Source organism: Achroia grisella, unplaced genomic scaffold (assembly GCF_030625045.1).
Source record: "Achroia grisella isolate CSIRO2021 unplaced genomic scaffold, CSIRO_AGI_Agris_v1 utg1304, whole genome shotgun sequence".
NCBI classification, from domain to species: Eukaryota; Metazoa; Arthropoda; class Insecta; order Lepidoptera; family Pyralidae; genus Achroia; species Achroia grisella.
In genome coordinates, this window is record NW_026712617.1 from 255,710 (window position 1) to 283,508 (window position 27,799).

Below are 27,799 nucleotides of genomic sequence, written 5' to 3' on the forward strand. Positions count from 1 at the left end.
CAATAGTAGAAATTCGCTTTTTTTTTAATATTATTCTACTATTTTTAAGTATTGATTTCTATTAAATGTAAGACGATATGCGAACGTTCACGAACATATTCTAAAGAAATTGTGCATTATTGTAAAAATATATGTGTGTTATTAAAAATATATTCAGTGTGATAATTTAAGCTGATTTTGCAGGAGTATAAATACCGCGTAAGTTTATAGATCTTGTAACTATTATTTTGTGTATATTAATTTGATCAACTAGTAGTTGATTAATTAAACTATGTAATATGTTGAATTATAAATATAAATTGTAAATTTTAAAACATTTAATCACAATCAATAATTTACCTCTCGATTAATGTCTACTATCTACTAATTACTTAGTGCCAGGAGACTCATAGCACAGAGGAACCTAGTTTGGTCTACTGTCTTTCTCATCTAATTGTTCAATGTTATTTATTTGTAAAACTGTTAACATTACATGTGGAAGAATAAAAGCTAATAAAGCTATCTACAAAAATGTTGTCTATTATTAAATTATAAATGAGATTTAAAATCACTTGACAATAAACCACACTCTATTACTGTATTTTTAAAGATATAATTCAATGAAGAGAATGAAGTGATTACAAAATTAATCCCAAGTAAAATATTTTTACTATTGGTGATGATCATGAATTTACCTTTTAAATATTATATTATTATGAACAAAACCCCAGAATCAATGCCACAATAGTGAGATATAGAATACAGAATAAATAATATTTATTCAAATACCCTCAGTATTTTTTTAGAAATATTTGATTGTCCAACTGCCACTTTCACAAGATTCATCTGACAACAGTATCAAAATGAATTAATGTCTGTGATGTGATAAACTGACACAGTTTATCACATCACTTTCCTTGCATTTGATGCAGGTTCAATTCCTCACACAATGCAATCATTGGTATTCATGTATGTCAATGTTTGTATTGATCAGATTGTTTTATATATGTAAATTTTATTCTTCTTTTGTATATACTTATATACAAAAGAAGAATAAACTGAATAGTGCTGTGTTAATTGTCCAGAGTTAGCATTTTAATGATATTGTATGTGCACCAGGGGAAGGAAGATGCATAATGGTTTGTTATTATTATTGATTGTTACTTATGGTGCCGAATGTGGACAATAGCACTGGTACACCAACTCTAAAAGTGCCCAACAAGCTATGGTAAGAGCTTTACTTGGAGTGTCTCTAAGGGATGAAATCTAAAATGAAGTTATTCTCCTGAGAACTAAGGTCCCTGACATAGCATTTTGTATATGCACATTGGAGTGGCAGTGGTCTGGTCATATCTGTCATTGAACTGATGCTCGCTGGAGTAGAGGTGTTCTAAGGTGGAGACTGAAGACATAATTTTGCGAAACAATGTATGATGTCTAATGTGGAGCGACAACATACATGAGATTGCAGTTAATAACTGGAAGAGAAGAGCTGAAGATTGTGGCGAGCCTTGGGAGAGGAGTGTGTTTAACAGTGGAATGCAGTAGGCAGATGATGAAAGTGACCCCAATGCTAATGATGTACCATGTCAGTTAGACCTGTGTGGCCCCTGGAAATCAATGGATTATGACTTCATCTTTATTCTATGATGTTTTACTGGTGCCCTAGTATAGCAAAGCACCAAATGGGTAGAGTTAGAAATGTTGGAAAACACACTTAAAAAACAGAGATAAATGAAGACAAAACTAGAGGAGTAAATATCCAACATACCATCTTGAGGGCTCATGAATTGTTAGTAAACAGAACTAGACCCATGCTTAGCCATATGAGTTTGGCGTACATGCAGTCAACTCTGGAAACTATGGTGGTTAATTTTTAATGAATTTGCCACAATGGGATAACTAGACTGAATTTATTGTCAACCAGTGCATACTGTTACTACCAATGTGTGGGCCATTTCACATTCATCCATAGAAAAATAGTACACATATTATGTTATATTTTTATATGGATATGGATTTATCTTATCCTTACTAGTTCTATGTACGTTAGGATTAGCTATTACTGAATGTTTTTCATACATATTATTAATATTATTAAGAATTTTGAATATTTGCAATAGATTAATTAATGCACTCTAATAAGTCTGCCACATTGGTTTTAAAAAATACAATATTGACACTTTACATTGAATTGAATGAGCTTTTCTGTAGTCAAAGTCTAAAACATGGATAACCATGCTAATATTATAAGTGAAAAAGCGTCTGTATGTTACCTTTTTTCAACAAAACAGCTTAATGAATCTTAATTCAATTTGCTATTATGATCCCATCAAAAGACAGTGTTATGAGACATAATAGTATTATATAATAATAATACTAATAAAGCCTTTATTCTGATTTATAGACAATGAGTAAATATGTATTAATTTTGTTTCTGTTTATTTTTAGGTGATTGCTTTGGTTATCAGTTTGTCCTAAGTCATATTACTCTGAGATTATTATGAGATATGGGTGTGTCATACAAAATAACTAGCTACTACTTGCAATTCCATCCTCACGGAATATCACTTTTTATATATTTTGTTAAAAAAATAAAATATATGAAATTTTTAAATGAAAACTGTTAATTTGGAATTACAAACAGACACAAACATTTTATTTATTTGTAGAGAATTGGGAATGGGTTAATAAATAAGGTGGTTAATAAATAAGGTTTCAAAACTTGTGCAGAGGAAGTGGCGGGTTACAATTACTTTTTTAATATTTGTTTCTTTTCTGTATTAAGGCAGACACAACTCTGCTGGCACATGATTTTATGTAAATAAATTACTACTATTTAAAATTGTTCAAATGCGGAATGAGTTGTGTATGGTGTTTGTTTTGTGAATACAGCATATTCTGGTTTATAAACTGAGAATTATTTTAAAACAGTTTTAAGCAAATCCTATATCACAAAATTCTTAATAAACTCGAAGAAATGACCATAACTCTTGGGTCTGATACATACAAATAAAATAAAGTAAAGTATTTAGAAATAATTACTGAACCCTGAAAATCAAATACACGCGACCAAAATAAGGATGTCGAGAGACATGACAGAATGAGTAGGATAACACAATTATCAACAAAAAGTACTGAAGACCCAAAGCGGTGAGGATGACCTTTCTACTGATTTAGCTGTTGCTAATTAATAGCAACTTTAACGCGATGACTTAATTTAAGGAATCGACTACACAGAACGATAACGAAAGCAATGGATAACGAATAGAACCAACCCTAGTTAAATGGCAATAGGCCTAAGGCTATACAAATAAAGAGCAAGGCCAATGGCAATCCCAATATTCATAGAGATACATGATATTGCGTAATCTGTCTGTATTCATGTCTTTGGATAACGCACTTCCGTGATTCAAACTTTCAATATTATGGTAAGATCTCCGATTAACTATTCTAATGCTGAAATATAAAACGGGTGAAGTACAAGTCGGACACGGTTTCTGAGGGTTCCGAATAAATATTATAAACAGGTTCTTCTTATGTATACTAGTGTATATATAAATGTGACTTCTTTTAATAGATGATGATGGAATGGTACTCATGTCGGTATTGGTATACTCCGCCGGTAGGTTATTTATTTATCATTATGAATACAAAGTAAGATAGATCTGTCAGACCATAGAAATGAAGTCATCAAGGACCAGGAAAGGTCAACTTCCATGGTGACCGAGTGGAGGTATACCTAATGTAGTGCCTTCGTTGCTTAATCTCTTACGGCCAATTCTTTCGTCCGCCTCTCCAAATATATATGTTTATAAATCCGCCCGCCATTAATGAGTATTCACCTGTTATGGACTAATTTGCAAAGATATTTTTCACTTTTATTATGATAGACTACAGAGTATGTATATACTAAACCAGTATGATGTATAAAAACGCCCTATAAGAGTTCTGTTTAATTCAGAAACTCCTGACCATTTTTAGACTATTTTTTTGTATAATGTCGTCATTTACGAATAATATTTATTTATTATTCCATTTACACTATGTAAATGGAATAATAAATAAATATTATTCATCATCTGCTTCTTCCTTATCCCATTTATTTGGGGTCGGCCTAATATGTTTTTCTCTTCCATTGTCGCTGTTCGCAGTCATCGCGTCATTTACTCCCTTTCTTACCATATCGTCTTTCACACAGTCCATCCATCTCTTTCTTGGCTTTCCTCTGACCTTGTAAGCATTCATATGTAACACCTTCCTTAAAATATTATATACATAATATTTTATTATTTTTTTTGTTACACTCAGTAGCTTGAACTAATAATCTATACATATAAATAAAATTGAATTGTCTTTTTGTAATATTGAAATAGCCGTTTTTTACTATACGTATTTACGGTTATTTCAATATTACAAACGTATACATATGAATATAAACACGGTACATACACCAAAATAACATTTTTTACAATCTTTGTTTTGTCTCTTTGTTTGTTCTGGCTAATTTCTGAAATGGCTGGACCGATTTTGACGGGACTTTTATTGACAGGTAGCTGATGTAATAAGGAGTAACTTTGGCTACTTTTATTTTAAAAAATCTTTTAATTTAGAAATTAAAGTTAATTTCCACGCCGACGAAATAGCGGGAACGGCTAGTAATATATACTATTAAGATTTACCATTATAAACTCCACGTACTATTTCTGTTTAAATTTCGTATTTGTACTAAACGTGCATAAGTACCATAAAGTGTGCAAGGTCCGCGAGTCTCATATAACGTGGCTTGTATGTAAGTGAAAGCGTTATAGTGGCCGCATGGCGCGACCACTTTCACTTAAACTCCACAGTAGTAAGCAAGCAAATATTCGAATCAGGATAAGCAGTATGCTAAAGGACCGAGCAATCTTTCGAAATTATCTCTAAGATTTTTTAACAAGATGCAAGTCATTATTTATGTATACTATACATAATATAATTATTATTATGTATGTATATAGTCACCTCGTTTTATTTTCCAGTGTTCCATACACTGGAAAATAAAACGAGGTCTCTATAAATTATTTACACCTAATTGAATTTCTAAGAACCTAGTTCATTAATGTTTAATACATTTATCCAGCGTTTTATGTAAGTCTTTTTAACCTTTCTCACATACGCACAGTACAGTTAAATACGCCTGCATCCTTTTCTTTAAAAGGAAGGTATTTTTAAAGGTAATATAATTATCGTAAGCAACTTAAATACACATATTTAATCCATAAAATTTAATTTCATTTGCAGTAATAAATGTTATAAACTAAATATACTCGCAGTTAACAAATATAAAATAGGTTGAAGTTATTATAGCTTATACAAGGTAGATAATTAATGTAATTACATGAGAGGCTACTCTACTCTAACTGCATTTAAATGACTAGTTTCGTGGTTATCATTAAAAATACATCGTAGCAGCTCCACTATATTGTTCTCCTATGTTACATGTTCATCTCACGTTATATGCATTGTATAACAACCTTCATCAAATGTTACAGCAAATATAGTTAAAAATTACTTATGAATCAACGACTTTGTGCGGCGTGGGAGTGTAGGATGATTTTAGATTTTTGGGTGTCACTATAAACGTTTTAATGAAAATGTCTTCAATGTGGATCATTATGATCATGATTGCTTGGTTGTATACGGTTTTGAAATTGATTATTACATAATGTAGCATTTCTACAATGATATCTACGTTATATGTTACCTCTTTCCTAAACTAACCCGAACGATTTAGTCACCATCGCTGCCTACTCTCTTTGTCTTGTTCGACAATATTGTGAATATTCAGGCTACATTACATCTATCAACCTACTCTGCAAATTTAATTGAGCATCGTCATTCCGCTCAGGAACTAAACTATATTGATTCGAGGTTACGACCCACGTCCACTGGCATACTTATGGATTGTTTCACAGTCATCTTTGATCAAATCTTTTCGCCAATATAGCCATACGGCAGCAGTTAGAGCTGAACGATGCATACTAAAATATTATAATTAAAAAAAAAAAGTTGAGTACTACGGACAGGCAATTGAGATTGCATTTTCAGAGAAAAGAAATTCGCACCTCCGAGTGGGGGAAGCATACAACCTCACGGAATCAATAGATGCGGGTGGCAAAAGAGGTACCTATTCTCGTCTGCAGTTGATAGATGTAGTAGTAGTAGTAGAAAGGTTGAAAATAATTCATAGATTTACCATTATTTTACTTTTATATCCCAGTTAGATTGCCTTAAATTGAGTCTCATTACCTAAGTGAAGAATACATGTATGTTGACTAACAAAGTCAACATTTATTAATAAAGTTGTTAGAATGAATTTACTCAATATCATTTAGTCATAGTGGATAAATTGTAATATCAATTTAAATGATCCATTCTGTTTTAATATAAAAAATAGTCACAATAAAAACCTATTCATTAATTTTATTATGGTTGCAATGCGTTTCATTGCGAATATTTGTTATTGTGCAAGCGAAAACTTCATTTCCCTTATTTTGTTTTATTTTGCGTTTTGTCATTACTTTATGTAAATTTTTTATATTGATAAAAAACACATAACTTATATTACACTAGCTGTGCGGTTTCACACGCATAAAATTCATAGCCTATGTTATTATGATGTAAAAGCTTATACATCATAATAACACAGGCTATAAATACTATAAAGTTTCATTAAAATCCGTTTAACAGTTTTTGCGTGAAAGAGTAACAAACATCCATCCATACTCACACACTTTCGCATTTATAATTTTAACCAGCTGTGCCCGCGATTTCACCCGGGTGAAATTTTTGACCTATGTGTTATTCTGATGTATCTGCAAAATTTTATCAAAATCCGTTCAGTAGTTTTTGCATGAAAGAGTAACTAACATCCTGAAAATACCCGATTTGATGTACGAAAACGTAAAACCATTTTCTTATTTTACATACTTATTTTATTTATTGCTTTATTTTGTTTATTTTTCGCTTTGCGAATAGTATTTCTTTTTAAAATATTGGTAATTAACTATTCTAATTATTCTTGTTACTATTTGTACTCTAACCACGAGTAGTAGGGTCTTTCGCGTGTAGATACATTTGTAGACACTTTATATAACAAATTAATAAAATAATAGAATATATATTGATTACTATTGATGAAAATAAGTTTTGACATCACACAAATGACACAAATTAAATTTTAATTGAATGCGTTTTAAATATATTTTAATTATACCTTTACTTGAAACATTAATATACAAACAGACAATTACCGCACCTCTTTTAGGTTTTGTCTCCTCTACACTAAAAACTTTGGCAATTTTGTGAAAAATATTTTTTTGTTTACCATAGACATTTTATGGTATTATATGATAGAGTGATATGAAGGAGGGACCTTTACATAGTGTATTCAAACAATAAATACAAAATTGAGGCGAAGAATCTAATTTTACTTGTACTTGACTACGCTATTTGGAATTGTCGCTGCTGCGAGAATATTAATGTATTCCTTTCGTTTTATTTCTATATATTGCGAGTAATTTCTGCGACTTACTGTTTGCTGTTTGTCTGAAAATATAAGTATTTAACATACAATTTCTGCGAGAGATGAAAGGACCTGACATGCAATTTATTTTAAAATTTTCAATTTATTTCATATTGAAAGTAGTTCAGCTTCAGTTTTATATTTAAATATTGCGAGTTATTTATGCGATTTACAGCTCGCTGTTTGTCGGAAAATATAAGTATTTAACATTCAATTTCTGCGAGAGATGAAAGGATTCAAAATGCGATTTATATTTAAATTTTCAATTTATTTCATGTTGAAGTGGCGGCTTTACGGTATTGCATGTATGTATATACGTATCTCAAAACCCCTAGCACATTTTATAATAGCATTACGGGTATTAAGTTACTTTCTGCCAAGCCACCTATTTCTCAAGCCTTCTAAATTATGCGTTGACAGCTTATGGCAAATCCACTTTCATTATGGATTTTAATGTAGGATAAAATCTGTATATGTATGATATAAACAACGAAGATTTACATGATTTCATAAAATTTCCTCTAATGGTCATCACTAATGTATACGTGATACTAAAATGAAGATACAGGTAACCAGAATATCTAGTTGGACTGTAACAAAACACTTAAATCGGGAAATTGAAAGATTATCTACTCTGTTGTGTTTCGTAAAACTGAATTTAATTATAAATTTTGTGTAAAACATAAACGCCAGTTATATGACGTCTACACATTGCCTATTACGTCTACGGCAGGCCAACATTTGAAGATCCGGGGTGCCGCCTACACGATCGCTTACATTGTTCCACAATCTATTCCATAATATTGATAATTTGTTCAGTTCGTATTCAGATTTGTGTCATTTTGTATTAACCTATATTTTATAGTCGGCTCATCGAAATGTAAACTACATAGGTACGTGACTGAGAGATCGTTCTACAAAATAATGTTTAATTTTGTATTTTACAAATATATTCAATAAAATATATATAGTGTCAGACATTGGTACGTGAGTTAAAACCAGAAGAAGAGAATTATGAATATTAAGACGTGCATTGAAGTAACAAGTTGAAGATGACTTTGTGTAATACATTACATAGACTGGCCATAAATACTGTTCTAAATAAATTAAACGATATGTTTGGAATTTGGTTTTCATTTTTTTCTCATTTTTACCCTAATCACCGATTTTTTTTAACAAGAATAATGTCCATGTTTATGCTCAAAGCTTTAAAAATTTGTTAACAGAGTAGGTATTATGTGGATAAGAGACCTTAAAGTCATAAGATTGGCAGTGAAATATTTTCCCATGGAAAGAGTGCGTGCCTCTTTCAATAACTGGCCTCAACGTTTAAAGGATTGTGTTGCAGGCAGTGGAATAATATAATAATAATAGATGTTATATGTAATAGAAAAATAAATATTTTTCCTTGTAAAAATATTTATTGCAAGAGTAGGTATAGGTATACATAAACAATGGATTAAAGCCATATCTCTACGCTACTATGTATAGTTTAGAGTACTTAAATATTGTTCAACACACATGCTCGTAAAATGGATTTAATTTCACTATTTCGATGTATAAAACACGCATGCGTTATAAAAGCAAATAGTGAAGTTATATTCCATAACTGCACAGTTTGCTTATATTTTTATCAAAGTTCGAACTGGCCGCAGCGCCGCGCTATCCAGTATTCAGTGCGCTGATTAAAAAAACTAAAATGTGCGGGAAAGCAGTATTGTACATCACAGTTTTATATTTGAGTTTATTTAATATTAACTGTTTTTAATAATGCCGTACAATATACGTCCATAAATCATAAATAACGTCAGAATATAATGATTGCATAAAACCGTAATTTCCTTGTATTTTTGGTTTTAAACTTGACTCATCATGTCGTTAGATTTTGTTTCTTATTTATAGAAAATTATTATTTGAATTCAATTCAAATAATCTCTAATTCAACTTATAGCTATATTAGATTATACGTTATATGTATTTATATGACCACTTCAAAATGTCAACTGAGAATATTTTCTAGTTTCTTGCTTTTTTGGATGTGATTTTTAAGGAGTCGGGTTAAAACCCGACTCCTTAAAAATCAGAATGTTAATTTAAAACTAAATATTTTTCGTTTTCCTATTCATACTATATTTTATGTACTTTAACGTAGTATTCTCTGATTGTTTATTAAGTAGGTATGTGAAATACAACCAATACCAAGGTTGTTTCTGTGCATTAGGTATAAATTACATTTAAAACCCGTGTACATGTATGTGAGATATACATATGTAATTATACCTATGCAATTATGCTTTATTTTCCATTCACTGAATCCTATTTGATGCTGAAACGATAATAATTATACTGAGTTCTCATTCATGTAGAAACACGCTTCGCATTACACTGCTGACATATCTTGGTATTTGAGTTATATTTGTTACATTTACTACATAACTACGTAACTATTTATTATAAAGGAAATCATTTGCTCACTCTATATATTACATAGTTGCTATACATATGAACCAAGTGATTTATCATGTTTTCATTTTGTTTCAGTTCTAAAATGATATAAGCTGAAAAATCTCTCTCTCCAATAGGCTACGGAAAGATAAGGTTAGTATATCCGTAATCGTAAGTGTATATTATTAGTGTTTTGTTCCAAATTTTAACGTCAAAATTCACTAATCGGAATAAGCGCCTTATTACAAGGATTTTCGAAGACGAATGATGAAATGCTTATAAGTTGATTGTAGTGTGACGTCATTAGTTGATATTGTTATGTTAACTATACTGTTCAGCACTTCATACGTAATTTTTATATGTTATATTGTAGGTAATTTTACATATTTTGTCTATATTTTATTATACCATTGTTAATAGTAAGTTTAATTATATATTTTATTAATGATTTATTAAGGATTTAAAAAAACACAACTCAGGTATTCTATTTTAGGTAGGTTTTCTATCATAGATCATATTGTTGTTATATAAAACTTACAAAGCCAGCTACTTGGTGGTAGTATGTACACATGCAGATGAGATAAATAAGATTTAGTTATATACTTATACATTATAACGAAATTGTTGGTCGCATTAGGTTATTAAAAATAGTATTTCATAACAAAATTTTATACTGCACATAAATAGATCTTTATTTAAATACAAGGGCAGTTTATTGATTCGTTACAGTACCCACAGCACAGTGTGACCGAAGCGGCGAGACCTGCATTTAGACGCCAATTTAAATAAAACTAAATATTTAGGATTGACTGAGATTTTGTTTGTATAAAAAAATAAGATATTGAATCCAGATAATTTTGTAGCAGCCTATAATATCTATATCGTGTTGTTAATTTGTTGTTCCATATCGTAGAGGCAAATTCTGAAAATTGCGGTAGATATTCCTGTTTTTTTTTTTGCTAGTTTTGTCGTGTCATTCAGTTATTGTTGTATGAGTCTCAAGGTTTACATGAGTACCACCGTCAGTTTTCCTACGCACGCAATTATTACATTGTTATACATCTATTCATACATATTTATGAAATGAAATTTGTTTGTATTGTTATATTATAAGGTGGTTAACTTCTTTTTAGTACTTTCATGGTAACTTTGACAATTTTACTTGTATTTGTTTGTATATTGCTTATACAGTACTTTAAATTCTTAGGTATAAAATGCAAAAACATAAACTAATAAACAGACTCAAAGTTAGAAACAGCGAAACTTCCTGTGTAATTAATGAAAGAAAAACACATTTGACAGCGAAAACATTATACTACATGTAAAATTTCATATAAATAAGTATTGTCAGTAAATGCCTTGTTATTTATGTGGATATTCGACGATTGTTCAGATAAAATGGCGCTGAGACAAGAGACGGCACCTGCGCTTACGCCTTCTCTGCTCCGAGATCCGTACCCTGTGAGTAGTGGCCGCCCGCCCATTGCTACAGAAGATTTCGACGATGTGGTAAGTTCATAAGGGGCCATCCGTTTTTAACTATCCACATTCATAACTCCATCTAAGTTTAATGCTTTGCTTTGTTAACCTAACCTAACACCAGTTCGTCAAATCTAATGTAATAGTAGAATTGCCAGTTTTTTGGATGAAAATTGTATTAACCTTTTTTCACGGTTATTTACAAGTACAAATAATTTAAAGAGAATAGTTACCATTTAGTGAACCAGTGACCAGGACTGACTGTATCGGAATATCGGGAGTCTATAGAGAATATTATCGCAGTATGAAATCCTTGAGTATGAATTCCTTTTATATGTTATGTATAATTGAAATTCTTAGTATATAGTTCTCAGAAATTTGTATGGATATTTGTAATCCTTTTCATAGCTACCAACATAATGTCAAAATGACCCCATAGTCACAAGCCCGACATGGTTGAACGCAGTAATTTACATTCCGTTTGCACGTGGTTTTAAGTAGATTTTTGCTATAAATATATTTACATACACATTGTTCACATAAATAGTCTGAAGCGTGTTTCTGGAAAAAAATTAAATAATTCGAGCTATGCGTTAGGGTGGAGCGATAATGTATGGAGTTTTCAAAAATTCTTTTTTTTTTTCAACGGCATAGCGATTAAAAGTTGCCTTATAATATATAAAACAAACGTACAAAATTTCATCCACCTGTTTTAATGTTTTGAGGTGCGCCAACACAAATGTATAATTTTTTTTTTTATTTTATAATAATTTATTGTAAACATTATTCAGAAAAAATATACACTAATTTAAACATCAAATTGTTTTTTTGTGTCGAAATTAGGCATTCGTTGACGGGATAGTAGTCTTGCCCTAATAAAACCATCCCGTTTATTTTCCCCACAAACTGCATTTGATGCTTCTGTCACCAACTTGATACACCGCTCTACGGCTTGGGTGTGGCATGGGAAATCGTTAATGTTATGACATGTTCCGAGACCGTTTTAACAATGTCTTTCAATATCTCATCAGACATTTTTAAAGTTAAAGGCTCAGTTATCTCGCAGTCTTGCCACATAATGATGTCAGGATAATCTTCGGCGTCGAAATTAAATGCAGGCACCTTAAACGTTCGAAGTTCTCGAGCATTCTCTAGTCTTGCTTTTTTAATTCTTCGATATGCAAGATCCCGTATAATCTCTCTGTCATCGCCGAGCATGGCAATGAGAAGATTTTCTGGATGACCGAAATATCCATTTCGTTGGATTATCTTGTTAATGATAGCCTTCAAATTGCAGTTCAAATAGCGACTAAGACTAATCGTTTGCCACAAATGCTTGGCTCCATTAATACACGAGGAATTACATTTTATTGTAAACCACATCGGTCCATAAACCCTCATCACATACGTGGCTAACACCACTAGCTTTTCTTCTGGGTCAGTTATTGCAGCATACAATCTTAAAATTCGATTAGCTGTTGTTAGCCATCTAGAATGATTGAGGGGCCCAGGTTCCATATTAGCTAAATCAGAAGCAAATTTACCAGTACTGATAGCGGTCATTACATCGTAAAGATATTTTTGGTCAGTACTCAGCTCTTTCCTAGTAATTTCAGGTAATTTTGTTGGTATAACAGTGAATTCGACTAACGGCATTGTTTGACAATTTTGTAATTGAGATCCGATGGCACCTGAAAAGCATTTGGGCCCTATAGTTTTTCCATCTAAATGTAACAACAAATGTCGCAGTGGTAATTCATTTGAATGTAACTGGCAGATAAACCACTGTAATGGTCTGTTTAGTTCTTCTTCCATTAGACGAATAACACCACCTTTGAAACCTGTATTCACTACTGTTCCATCGCAGCCAACAACAGCTATTTCACTCAGTTTCACCGACTTAGATTTCAAGTGAGTTATTATAGTATCTTTAATAACTTTAGCAGTCCCCGAGTCACATGTGACGTGCCCGAAATAGTCGCTTCCTGGTTCCGATAAAATCACATAATGATCTTCTATCAGCCGTTTTCTGTAAAATTTGTCTTCTTTCTTAATACAAACCAAACTTTTGTCCTTTCTTCCATCAAAATACATACCGCGAAGGATTTTATTGCAGTTTGCTTCTTGTAAAGTTGATCTGACTTTAGTTCTTTCACGGCGCAACTTTGAACGATCAATGATATGACTTGGATCGTTTGATGAAATAATGCCAACATCTTTTAAGACAGAAGAAGCTATAATGGCAGCGGCTCTGTCAGAGACTCCAGTACGATCACAGGCAAGAGCTAATGATGGTAAATTTAATCTCTTTTTTGTTTGAGGCGGCGAAGCTTTTTGTTTCAACTGTTCTGGCTTTTTATGGTTAGGACTAGAAGATGGTACAAGTAAGCTTTCGCATGAGCTGCTGCTTTCGACTGGCAAGTCATCAATCAAAGAACGAGAACAACATGGTTTATCAACATAATTTACCTCTTGGTTACGCGATAAACTTTTATTTTTTCTTTCTTGTTTTTTCTTATTCTTTATAGTTGCAAACACATCCATACCGCCTATCATCATTTTTCTGGTTGTTCTTTGATCGAGTAAGAAACTTGTTTCCTCCTTGGGAACACGAGTACCTTTTACACAGTTACTATTCAAAATAACTTTGCATTTGCAGCTGCAAATATCAAACAATCTATGGGACTCTGTTACAAATGTATTAATCTTTTGTCGGTACTTTATGTTAGTTTGACGGCCTTGATATGGTTTCATTAAGCTTCTATATTTGTCGTGGTAGGAACGAATCATTTGTAGAATTCTTTTTACACTCACAGTTGGCAGCGACGATTTTTGCCATATTTCTATAATTTGTTGAGCCAACTTTTCAGATATTTCCTGAACTGTCGGCTCTTTTGTTGTTCTATCAGGCTTTAATTCATGTTTGATGAATAGATAATTTTTCATAACGTCATTATATGTTGGTAACTGAGATAAAGGTAACTTCTCCGGCAAACCAAACACAGGACAGCTCGTCGTTCGTCGTGTTTTAACTTGAGACATATTTCTGTAATCAAGACGAATAATATGTACTATAGAATTACAATTATGAACTAAACTGCAACTATGAAAGATGAAAAATACTACTTACATTAAATATCTCGATCCCAGCCGTAAAATTCGATGCGTCAAAAAGTGAACGATAAACAAGTGAACTGCTATACGCGCGCGAGTTGACTAAATGTTATTCTATCGTTGTAAAATATAAAATACCCCTCCCCTGCACCCCGTTACCTACGGGCATATTTCAAGGTCATTCCTTTTTATCTTTTACTAACATGGTATTGCTCAGGACCTCATTCAACGATTATAAAATGTTTGCGATTTCTTGAGTATTTGGATAAAATTTTCAAAACATGATGATGGGGGCACCTCTAAACATAGCATGATTTAACTGATTTTTCTTGTGTTTAATGATGACCCAAAAGAGCAACTTTTAACAGATATGCAGAAGCAAAAATAAAGAAAAAAAAATTCGCTCCACCCTACTATGCGTATCTATTATTTCTACTCGTTAACTTTTTTGTTTATGAACCTATTGGAATAAAACAAATGCATCAACGAAAACACGTCAACATACTGGCACACATTTTAATAGTTTAAATTCAAAAACAGTTGTTTTAACCTCGGTAACACAAGTTAAGTACTTGGGTCACAAATTGTATTTGAAAAAAATATTTAATGTACGGTCACGGCTCGCTTACGAACGTCGTTTGTTCTACGTGTATGATGATAGTAACAATTGTAATGAAAGATGATTTACTGGTGCTCTATTGTACACTTGTAATAAATATAACGATTCATTCGTTCAATGTTTTTAAATATGTAAAATCTTGGAAATACAGATTACAAAACATGCGCCTCATTTTAGCAGAGTCGAAATCTGCATTTATTTTGTTTATTTATAGAAATTAATGTTCATTAATGACTTAAAAAGTATTTTAAGATATTAAGTTCTCTCTCTATAAGTTGATAATATTATGTAAATGCCGAAAGTAAAGAGGACTTTGTTATAACTGTTTAGGGCACGATAAAGTATAAAATAAAGACAAATGTACGCTAAATTTTAAATAACACGAAATAACGGCGACAGTAAAAATAATAATGAAACCGGAAGTGCGTCGTCTGCCTTACACATATTCAAAATTCCCAAACTAAGAACACTTTCACGTACTCTGTGATCAGACATTTCTTTTTATCGTATACGTGCAATAAACGCATTTTCCAATTGTTACGTAGTCGGCTTCAATGATGATACAGTTTGGCATGATGTTTAATAAATCTATACCTTAATTACAGGACGAATTCGTAGATGCACCCGAAGAGCAGCCAACGTAAGTAATTTTTTTTTATAAGTCTTCATACACAAATTGTTACACGTTAAGAGAGGTGATGGCGACACAAGTGTGTCATAAAGTTCATAAAGAACATAGGCAAGGTCTTAGATTTTGTGAAATTGAATTTTAATACTAATATTTCATTGATTTATTTATTAGAATATGGTAGGTATAATGAGGGTAGTTGTATAATATAGGTTTCATCATATTCTGCTGTTTCCAGCTTACAAATATTCATTCAGTAATCCAATCCTTAAAAAATATATTTAAATTCTAGATGTCTTTCATCACTTTAAAAATATTATAGAATGTAAAATAATGTCAATATTACGATAAAATGGATACAATTTGAAATACTTCACAGTCACATTACGAAATTAATTAATAGCATAATAACATTTTTCAAAAATCCATAAATATACACGTTTTTTAAAGAATGTGGTATTGATACTTTTGAATTGTAATTTATTATAAATACGGATATACATTATTTTAATAAATAATCAATTTCTGCCTAGGGTTTTGTATTTTAACATTAAAACACGACTTGACATGGAGAAAGGGACTAGACGATAAAAAAGGCTAAAATTGCTTTGACTTCATTTATGGATGACCCCAAACAGAAAAATAGACATATTCATTAAGTTTTATCTACTTTCTAATCTTTTTGTTATCTTTTAACTGTTGCGAACATCAGTTTGTAAATCTGGGCTAATTTGAAAAAAAATATGTCTGTATTTACATTAGGAATCGGTAGTTTGATATTTTATGTTCAGAATTACTATCCGCCCAACAACAGTTCACATATTATATTATAATTGGTCAATACTCTAACAAAACCAAATATACTATTATATTTGTACACTGTACTACATAGTAATTTATATATCGACTCTCAGAAAAGAGAGGTATATTTAATAAATTTAATCATAGTTTTTGTCGGCCTCGGTGGATTAGCGGTTTAGCACACCGCTTTACGTGCGATGGTTGCCTTTGTATTCATGGGTATGATTGTTTGTATCGGTCTGGGTGTTTTCTATGTATATTATGTAGGTATTTATAAAAAAAAATATCTATGTGTTTGTATAAGTTATATATAATAAAAAAGTAAAAAAATATATTAGTACCCATATATTTATTTATTTTTTTATAGGGCGTGTGGGCTATTGCCAGATGTTTGTAGCACCTGTAGCACTGCGACCTACATAGATCTATTGTGCTCGCCCTTTTTCAAAGTTCGCTACCTAGACCCGTCAGGGACAAGAATTGAAGGATATTCTTAGGAGCGATGGTTTTTATCTCCTCGGGAAAGAGTGTAAACTTTCCAAAGGAGATATTTCGTTTATGCATGAGTGGGCTACAACCACATAGGATGTGAAGCGGCGTTTCCTCTTCAGTGTGGCAGAATTTGCAGACCCATAACACAAGCTTTAGTTAGCTTAACTTGGGTCTAGATGACAATTGTCCTGAGATTATTATTATTATTTTATATAGATTACAGTTAGTTTTTTTTCTATCACGTTTATATAAATTAATTTATTTTCATCGTATTATTCAAAACTGTTCCAAACTTATTGGTTGGTAATAAAGGAAGTATAAGTAATGTGTGTGTAATTTTATTCGTGTTTTGGTTTACCTAAATTTACCTCTCCACTGAATCGGTATAATTTGTGTAGGTGCTCGATGGATCTGTACACCGCTCTGGAGGAATGCGAGGTGGCGATAAGGAAATTTTTCAGCAATGATTTAGTCGGAGCTATGGATATAATGAAACCCTGGTATGTTTAGATTGATTCATTTAAATAAATAGATATCTTTGAATAAATTAATACACGATTACAACTTCGTAAGAAGTATTTTTTTAAGTTTAGGGAGTTATGAAAACATCGGCCAGTTCTTACAACAGGCTCTCTTCTTTTCAATGCTTCATTTATTTTGTCTTGTCAAATATGAAATGAAGCTTAATTATTACTTTTTTGTTTATTTCCACTTTTATTACGTATATTATTTTTAATGCCATGTATTTATATATTGCATTTGTTTAAATTGTAGCCTCTTATGGTGATTTATGTAGGTAGGTGTAGGTATTATTGATTACAGCTTTGAACTAAATGCTTATGAAGGTGTATAGGTACTTCAAATAAATTATTTTTTATAATTTTTATCTGTATCTATTTGTTCTTTGTAATCTCTGAAACGGTTGGACCGATTTTGACGGAACTGTCACTCACAGATAGCTGAAGTTATAAGGAGTAACTTAGGCTATATTTATTTTAAAAATACTAATAAATACAAGTTAAATTCTACGCGAATGCAGAGCCGGTTAACAGCTAATATAAATTATAATTGACTAATGTATCTGAATTATGAAATAGTTTTTTATAAATTAGTTTTGTATGTATAAAAATATTTTTAGGTGCCAATCATCACTGTATCACAGTCTAGGAACCGCCATATTCGAATTCATTCCGGCAATGTTGACCTTTGACCACACACAAATCAGCCGGGCTCTCGCTGCTCTCAAAGTTTGCATTTCAATATGCAATCAACACAAGAGGAATTATACTCTTGTCGAGAGTATCGGCACTATAATCAAAAAGGTACGATTTTGCTTAATATTCTTGTTGATAATGCAAACTGCGTACTGAGAATTAGTATATGTAACTTACATAAAGGTCATATATAAAGATTTGTTGTTAAATTTTATAAAAAAAAGTCAGATACCGTGATTTTGATTAATTATGCGTATAAATAATGACCGTTTCAAAATAAAACAATGTATAAAAATGGGTTTTATTTTCAAATTGAAGATTGTTGTTTATGTATGTGTGACTTAGAATGGTTATAGACATTATTATTCTTATTAATAATGAACTGCATACTAAAAATTAGTATATGTAAGTTACATATGTTATAACATTTTCCCTCATGTGGTCATATCAAAAATATTGCCAAATTCTATAAAATAAGGTTTTATTCTCAAATTGAAGATATTTATGCATATGTGACGCAGAATGCCTATAGACATTAGGCATTTGACGTAAGTATTTACGACCGTTGGCTTATGAACGATTGTACGACTAGGACTAATGAAATACCTCGGTTTTAATGAAATACCTTACTATTCCATTAGTCGTAGTAAGTTTTGCATATGGCTGACCTATTCATGCTACTTCCATATTTTAATAAAAGCTGATATTTTGACATTTATATAATATGTAAAATATCCATGGAGTTATAACAAGAGTAGCTGATGAAATTATTAAACGTTAATAACTCATAATAAAGTAATTGACATTAATTACTGTCTTGTAGCATTATATATTAAACCATATTGATATAAATTTTTGTGTAAATTATATAGACTGATTCTTGTATTTGTTATATCTAATCCAAGGAGGCCATTGGCAATTACTCCAATACTCCAATCTCAAATTGGCGACAACTATAACAAAATCCGATGCGAGGATCGAAGTTCGCAAAGAAATATAGAAGAATAATATGAATAATTGAATTTCTTGCCAGTCGTATCAACTGAAGTAGCTAGTACTATTCTGTAAGTAATCCGCTTTCGAATTCGTAAGTGGAGCTTCACTTACGAATTCGAAAGCGGAATCCTCGGTGAGATGGTACTCTGTAAAATTCTATTACGACTCCTGTACCACATTCGAGATAGAGGTAAAATAGGCACTAGTGATTTTTTTTAGAAATATCGATAGCTCAGTAGGATCTTTATAACTTTAGCAAATTGATAGGAGTACCTGGAGTTAAATGAGTTAATAAAACACTTACAGAATACCAATGCTGCACAGACTGGATAATTATAAAATACAATATACGTATACAAGAGGCCGAAAGTTAAATATGAATGTATGCTATTTAATGATACAGCGTTCATCTTTCACAGCCGGATTACGGTCTTTACACCGATGTGGAGGCACACGCAGAACTGTGTTACGCCGAGGCACTGCTCCTTCAAGCTGCCATGACTATAATGGAAGGCGAGGACCTCACCGGTCTTATTAAAGGCACTATTAAAGTCAAGAACTGTTACAACAGCTACAAGTAAGAACTCATTTGTATTATACGTTAATAAAACGTAATAATGTAAAAGACGGAGAAATTCAAAATGACCTAAAAACATATGTCTAAAGTAAGGGTAAATCTACACTATTATACTATATTCTGTAGTTTTCATGTTATACGTTTATTCACATACTTGTAAGTATGTGAATAAACATATAACATGAAAACTACAGCACAGTATATGTTAAAATCCGTAAAATCTGCTCTAGTACAATATATAATATAATATACTGTTTCTTTTTTAACATGTTGAAAACCGCATTGAAAAATCTTATTTCTCACATAGGGACCTGCATTTTTTTATTGTTAATAACATATATTATTTTCTAAATATGTTTTTGGGGTACAATAATTTGCTGTAGACGTTATTTAACCCCTAGATTTATTTCAATTAAAATGCCCACCTTTGATAATCCGATCCAAACATGTCAATTTACTTTCATTGAGGATTGACCCACCTGTTGGCATGCGGTCTTTAATATTTATAAACTTATTAGTATTAGTTGATCATTAATGGCCTGTATAATTCAATATCACTATATAAAACAATGTTTTAACAACAGGGACTGCTCCAAAATATTGGACAAGAAGCAGTGGGCCAATGAAGAAGCCAAAATACACTTTCAAAGTGGTGTAAGATTGGGCACGGCCACATTTAACGTCATGATCTCATTGTTGCCACCTAAAATTATCAGTTTGCTGGAGTTCGTTGGCTTCTCAGGCAACAAGGTAATCCGTTTATTGTTATTGGCACTATTGATTTCATGTGTTATAGTTTAATGTTTTCATTTTTTGTTTCTCATTCAATATTATTGTAGGTTTGCTACAAAATTTTATTCAGGTGATTTTACCACATAACATAGGTAAACCGCTTAATTTTATTTATACATCTATACTCTATACATATAAATAAAATTGGAGTGTCTCTTTGTAATATTGATTTAATCGTTTTTTAAAACATACCAAAATAACATTTGTTTATAATTTTTGTCTGTCTGTCTGTCCGTCTCGATTTTGACGGGACTTTTTTTGACAGGTAGCTGATGTAATAAGGAATAACTTAGGCTACTTTTATATTAGATTATTTTTTCTTTTAGAAAAAAATGTATAAAAATAAATTCCACGCTGACGAAGTCGCGGGAACAGCTAGTATATTATAAGATTTAGTACATAGCAAATAGACATTTAGTGCCAAACTACGTTAACCTCTGTTCAGTTTAGGACTAGATGTTGCTATATATATACATGTCCACATATTATCTGATGTTATGTTGCAAATTGTCTATATTTTTTCGTAACCTTCATTATCTTATTAAAATATTTATATAATAAAATTATGTTTGATGTGTATTTAATATTGATTATTTTGTACGTCATACAATATTACAGGCTCACGGATTGGCGGAGTTGGAGTCGGGGTCACGGTCGCCGGGTATACGTTCGATTCTGTGCGACCTCACGTTGCTTGCGTACCATCTCGTTATATGTCACTTTACCGGCGAGAATGGGGATCTACACGTGTGTGAAGAAATACTGCAAAAGGAACTTCAGGTGCCCCTTTTATGATAAAGTAGTCGCTCCGGGTTCACACGTATGTACTGATGAAGAAAATATATCTAGTTTCACAATAATCAGAAGAATATTATCATATAAAAAAATGTATCATAAATACATTTTTTTAAATTGCTTACATAATAGTCATAGAAAACATCACATAGACACAGTCCAATTGACACCAACTCTTTGTCATTAAATCACTATTTATACATTTTTAACCCATAATGTTCACTTATTATTACGGTCTTTCAAAAAGAACCCCAAAACTGTAGTTTGGTTTTTCTTTCCTTCCTATGTATTATGTCCTTACAATTATTTAATATGGACTAGAATTTCTACTCTAGCCTTTCATGAGCAACTGGTTCGTCACCTCCTGGCTTTATACGGGTCAATGAAGAAAATGAGACCTTTCTGTCATTCTGTCAATATTTTTATGTAGAGTATTTTAACGCAATTTGTTTACATTCACTAACAACGTTTCAAATAGTTTGTTTCATGACAAATTGGTTAATTCGTTGTTTTGTCGTCTTGCACCGACATCTTTGTTATCTTAATTGTTTTTTACAACAATCTTCTTTTTATTGTTAGATTAGATAAAAAAGATTTGTAATGTATTTTGTTCTTACCACACCACCGTACAATGAAAGACTAGCGAAATAATAATAATAATCTCAGGACAATTCACACAGCGCCATCTAGACCTAGCTAAAGCTAGAATAGAACAAGACATAGATATATTTTTTTTTCGACATAACAACATACATGTTATACATAGAAAATACCCAGACTGATATGACATGACATGACATGACAAACATGAATAATTACGAAACTGTTAAATATTATAGATATATCCGGACAGCATGTGGTTCCTAATATTCAAGGGGAGACTGGAACTCCTCAAAGGCATGTTCCGACCCGCCATAGAGACATACAATCAGGCCATTGTCAGCCAAGACACCTGGAAGCAGTTCCGGCATATGTGCTACTGGGAGATCATGTGGGTCAATGGGTTAGTTACACTGCTTTTATATACTATTATAGAATAGAAAATTATTTATTTAAATAAACTTAATTTTATAACTTAAAAAAATAAAAAGAAGTTAGCACTTTTGAATAGTCATAACATTTTTTTTAATCTACCGCTTATTCGAAAGCTTTATTGAGACTGTTGATACTTTTATGTATGTAATCCGAATGGTAAGCTGGCTTACGATTCATCTCATGGTAAGTAGTAATCCTCACTGATATACAGGAATGGTAAATATACGCTTTTCCGAGTCTCCTTTCTAGTAATACAATGGACATATATGTATATGGGAATAAGTACACCAATTAACGCATTAACTGTCTCCAATTAAAATATATATATATATATAATAAAGAAGAATCCGAAATAACTTTAGTGTAACTACTAGTTATAATTATTATTGCTTTTATAGTAAAAATTTAAAATTCTTGATTCAGGTCTTCTATAATAGCAAATGCCCGTATTTTGTAGAACAGATCACAATAGAAAATTATTTATAATTATTACAAATTACATAATATTCAATGTGACAAAAAATTTTTGATTTGTTATAGCCCAGGTTTTAGAGAATTACTAGAAGCAGTAATAACTTTCTCAACTGCTATGGTTATAAATATGTATAAGTCTTAAGCATATGAGATGATTTCAGATTAATGACTCACTGGCGTGAAGCAGCAATGTACGCAGACAAACTTGTAGAAGAAAGTTCCTGGTCGAAAACTATATACTCGTACACTAAAGCCGCAATGTTGCTCCAGCTTGGGGATCGGCTGTCGAACGCCGAACGATTGCAGTGCAACGATCTACTCCGGTAACGAATCTAACATACCTTAATATTTTAACAACAGAAGCTAACGACGAAGATTTTTTTGATTGCTTAACTAAGTCTTCATGGGCGTCTGTATAACAACTATTCCAAAAGTCAACGTATCTTTGTAACCTGTGCTTTGTTACCTTTGTTACCTAACCTGTAATTGAAGATTAAGTGAAATGAAATAAAGAATATATGGACGTAAAATCAAGGTATGAACCCTTACTTTTCCTCATGAGTGGTATTGCGGATGGCACACGATAGCAGGATGTATGATCTTACTAATATTACTAGCTAACCCGGCAAACTAATTGTTATGACATATAAATAAAAATCGCTATTAAAGGAAAGCGGTTGGTATAGAAGGATGAAAATTTAGGGTTGTGAGTATTTTTTAATACCACATTATAAACAAATATTGTCCAAAAATAAAAATTAAACTGTTACAGATGGACAACCCATATCACATAGGGGTATGACAAATAGATAGCCGATTCTCAAACCTACTGAATATGCATATAAAATTTCATAAAAATCGATCAAGCCGTTTAGGAGGAGTATGATTACTGACATTGTGACACGAGAATTTTATATATAAAAAAACGCGAAAGTTTTTGAGAATGGATGGATGGATGTTTGTTACTCTTTCATGCAAAAACTAAATGGATTTTGATGATTTTACCTTGTACATGAAAATACCACGGGCACAGCTTATAATACATAGGTAGCGATTACAATTGACAATCGTGTGGGCCGTCAATTTGTTGTGCTTCCAGTTACTTAAAAAATACAGGAACAGTGAGTGAGTACATTACTCACTCACTGAACAGGTTTCTATATACATTTTAAAAGACAAACAAGTCAGGATTAATTCGTTCGATATATATCTTATATGTTTTCCAGTCAGTTGTAATGCGAACATCTACAAATAATTATCCTATTATTAGTTGTCAATGACGTATCGATGTCAATGTTGTAAATTGTAGGTCATTTATATTTAATATTGTGTGTTATTGATTTGACACGACGACTTTCATGGTTACACTTCTATTATTAAAATGCCTTTTTATCATTGATGTATGTATGGTAACTTCACGAATGTTATTCCAAATCAGAGGTTTAGTCGACTGTCTACATCGTGGTTATATATGTAAATATATGCAGATCAAACTATTAATTTGATCTGTATATATTTAAGTATATTTAAATTAAATCCCAACTAGGCAGGAACCGGGCGGTATAGACGCCGCTCTCGAATTAAATTGATGTGATATCATTGTTTATAACTGAACTGTCAATGACAAATATAAATGGACACAAAGTTATTTTGTTTTCGTCCAGAAATAGGAATAAACTTAATATAAACTTAACTTTTGAACACTCATTCGGATCGCAGACTCATCACAAGAAGTATGATAGCAGACTAGTCCCCGTTCACGAGTATGACGGATGACATGGCCGTAACGTAACCTAAACAAATACACTAGTATTATCAACAAACAAAACTAATATAGTTAGTAATTTTAAATTTGTATATAATAACTGTATATGGTAGTCGAAAATGTATACACTCATTATCGAATCATTATGAATAATTAATGTACGTTTTTGATACAGTAATGCGTCATACTACAAACAACGTATTGCTGGGAAGTCACTGCCGATGGAGAAATTCATGATACGTCGCTGCGCACGCTATCAAGCCCAAGGCGGGCAGATAATACTGCCGGCTATAGAACTGCTCTGTCTGTGGAATATGTTCCATATACTCGCCAAAAACAAACATGGTGCCCAGAATGTACTAAAGGTAAATAACTAATAGAAAGTCATTTATTCAAATAAACTTACGTTGAAGCACTTTTGAAAAGTCATCACTTATAATAATACTATAAATGCTCTTTCATTGTAAAAACGTATCGATTCCGTTTTGAGCATTATCCATCCGCAAAGTTTGCATACCTGATGAAAAAAGCATTTCACAAAATTGTGAAATCAGATAAATTGCCAGAGCTATAATTTTTTTTTCTACAAACATTCTATTATGTTTTCTATTTTATAATAAGCTGTTTTACAAAGAAAATGTTTATTACGACATTTGAATCCTTATTCAGGCAGAATTTGAATAAGCTTGGGTAGTTTGTTGAGTTATGTGTACTGAACAACTGATATAAATACATTGATAGTTTTTTTTGTAAATACGTACATTATATACAGAGTAAATGTTTGTACCGTGCGAGGAATCGAATCCCCGACCATCGTAAGTAAAGCGGTGTGCTAGACCACGGAGGCATTCAATATGTGTTTGTAGCTGATAGAAACAACCCGAGACCGTCTGGAGAGTGGGCCACAGGAGTGGATGGCTGGTTATGACGCCGACAACCGAGCACTGCTGCGTTACTTGCACGGATGCTGCCTCTCCGCAATGGACCTGCCGCGTCTCGCTCTGGATACACTACAATCAGTCTTCCTGTATGAACATTTTCTATAATAGCATTAGATAATATAAAAACGAAATGCAGAACAGATGAACCGATTTTGCTAATTCTTATTTTAGAATATTCGTTGAGGATGACTCTTACGGAGAAAAAAATTGATAAAAATACCTGAATACTTTTCTATACTCCTATACAAACAATTCGTAATAATACTTAAAAGTCATATTGGACTTTAATACCATACCATAAAGTTCAAGTGTTAGTGGAGAGGTTACGGAAAGGACGTTAGTATCGTATAAATATTGATGTCAATATTTATACGTTAGGCAGTACGAAGTTCGCTGGATCAGCTTGTATATAATAAAAAATGTATTATAATAATATTTCACATTTTATTTTTATCTATGAAGGTGGCAAACAAGCATACGGCCTATCTGATGGTAAATGGTTGCCGTAGTCTATATCACGTGCGCATGCCTTAATTACATGTTCATATTATTTTATTCAGAAATAGCATGTGAATAGTAATTACATTTATATGTCAACAGATAATTATGGTTTGCAATTTTAATTATATTACTTAAATATAAATTATGTGAAATAATAATATGTATTTTTTGTGAATGGAATGGAATTAAATAATTCCTAAATGATATGAGAAGATTTCTACAATACATCAGGGAAATTCAAGACGGTATAAACAATTATTCTATAATCTTCATAACCTCCAAAAAGGCAATTAGATAAGTATTAAGTAAGCTAAGAAGTGAAAAAGAACATAGGAATCCAATGTTTTAATTGTTTAACAAAGCCACTAAATTAATGAAGCTCAGAAAATAATGACAAAGTGTATATTTTCTGTTCATTGTCAAATTATTATTATAAGTAATTAACAATAATCATTGACGGTTGCCTCCAAAAAATAATAAAATTATAGACCAAAAGGAGATTGGTTAAGTTTCATGCAAATAACGTAATTGAACGTGCCCTTGTTTATACAGATTGAAGAATGACATCAAAGAAGACACTTTCTTGCTGCCATATTCTCTGGCCGAAATGGCAATGTGCCACTACCACCTCGGCGAGAAAGATCGTGCGGTCCAGATGTTGCATGACGCTCGGTAAGCTGTTTGGTTATATGCTATATGGTTGTATGTAGTATATATCTACAATAAACAATGTCAAGCAAACTGAAACCGAGTGATAGTTAGTGATAACCGCTACCTTTATACATGAGTAATACCACGGACATCGTGTCATAAGTGACGCCAAAGTAATATCCATGAAAACTAATATGTCATACTTCCATAACCTTTAATTGTAAATCCTTACAAAACAAGATACCTACTGGCTAAAATAGCAGAAACAGAAAGTCTATCACAGTCTTTATTTCTCTACAATAAATAAAAATGTATCTTATAAAATGCTACATAAGAAAGTACTATTCAATAATTATATGTTTTGTTCATTGCAGCAAGAAGTACTCTGGATACTCTCTAGAATCGAGGCTACACTTTCGTCTGCACTCAAAGATGCAGATGATTAAAGAGGCCACCAAGGGTGAATCCAGCAAAAATGTCACCAAACTATAAATACCTACCAATTAATTACATTTTCATTTAATACCAAATGGGTGTACCTGTCGCTTGTAGTGATAAGTGGAGATATTTGTCGTAATGGATGTAAACGTTTATTTTGCATTTGTAACACTGTAATAGTTATTATAAAATCTGTGTGTAAACCTTAAAATGTACCTGTAGTTAGAACTAGCAATTAAGTCTAGTTCACACCTGTCGCTTCCGTGTCGATATCTTCTGTAATAGAACTGTGGTACACAGCGCTATATCGAAGACAACATCTTCGATATAGTTGTTCTTATATGGATTATCTCATGGTATAATGTTAGTTGTCGCATTTATTATAGTATGTTCTCTTACTGGTCATTTTAGAAATGTATGTTGTTAAAGTATTTAATGAGCATAGAGACTTCGTAGAGAAAATGTTCGATTCATTGAATGAGTAGGTCGTAGCTGT

General features: G+C 31.9%; 1 protein-coding gene across 1 annotated transcript; it reads left to right on the forward strand.

The window, feature by feature from the left end:
* On the forward strand, positions 1-27,590 carry LOC131855112 (tetratricopeptide repeat protein 39B-like). The gene is made up of 15 exons (XM_059206342.1): positions 1-198; positions 10,088-10,144; positions 11,385-11,500; positions 15,809-15,843; positions 17,523-17,624; positions 18,263-18,446; positions 19,754-19,911; positions 20,496-20,661; positions 21,322-21,483; positions 22,338-22,501; positions 23,169-23,330; positions 24,948-25,137; positions 25,639-25,799; positions 26,767-26,886; positions 27,240-27,590. The coding sequence occupies exons 3-15, from the start codon at positions 11,390-11,392 to the stop codon at positions 27,355-27,357; spliced, it is 1,833 nt and encodes a 610-aa protein (XP_059062325.1). The 5' UTR covers positions 1-198; positions 10,088-10,144; positions 11,385-11,389; the 3' UTR covers positions 27,358-27,590.
* Positions 27,591-27,799: the final 209 nt, after the last annotated feature.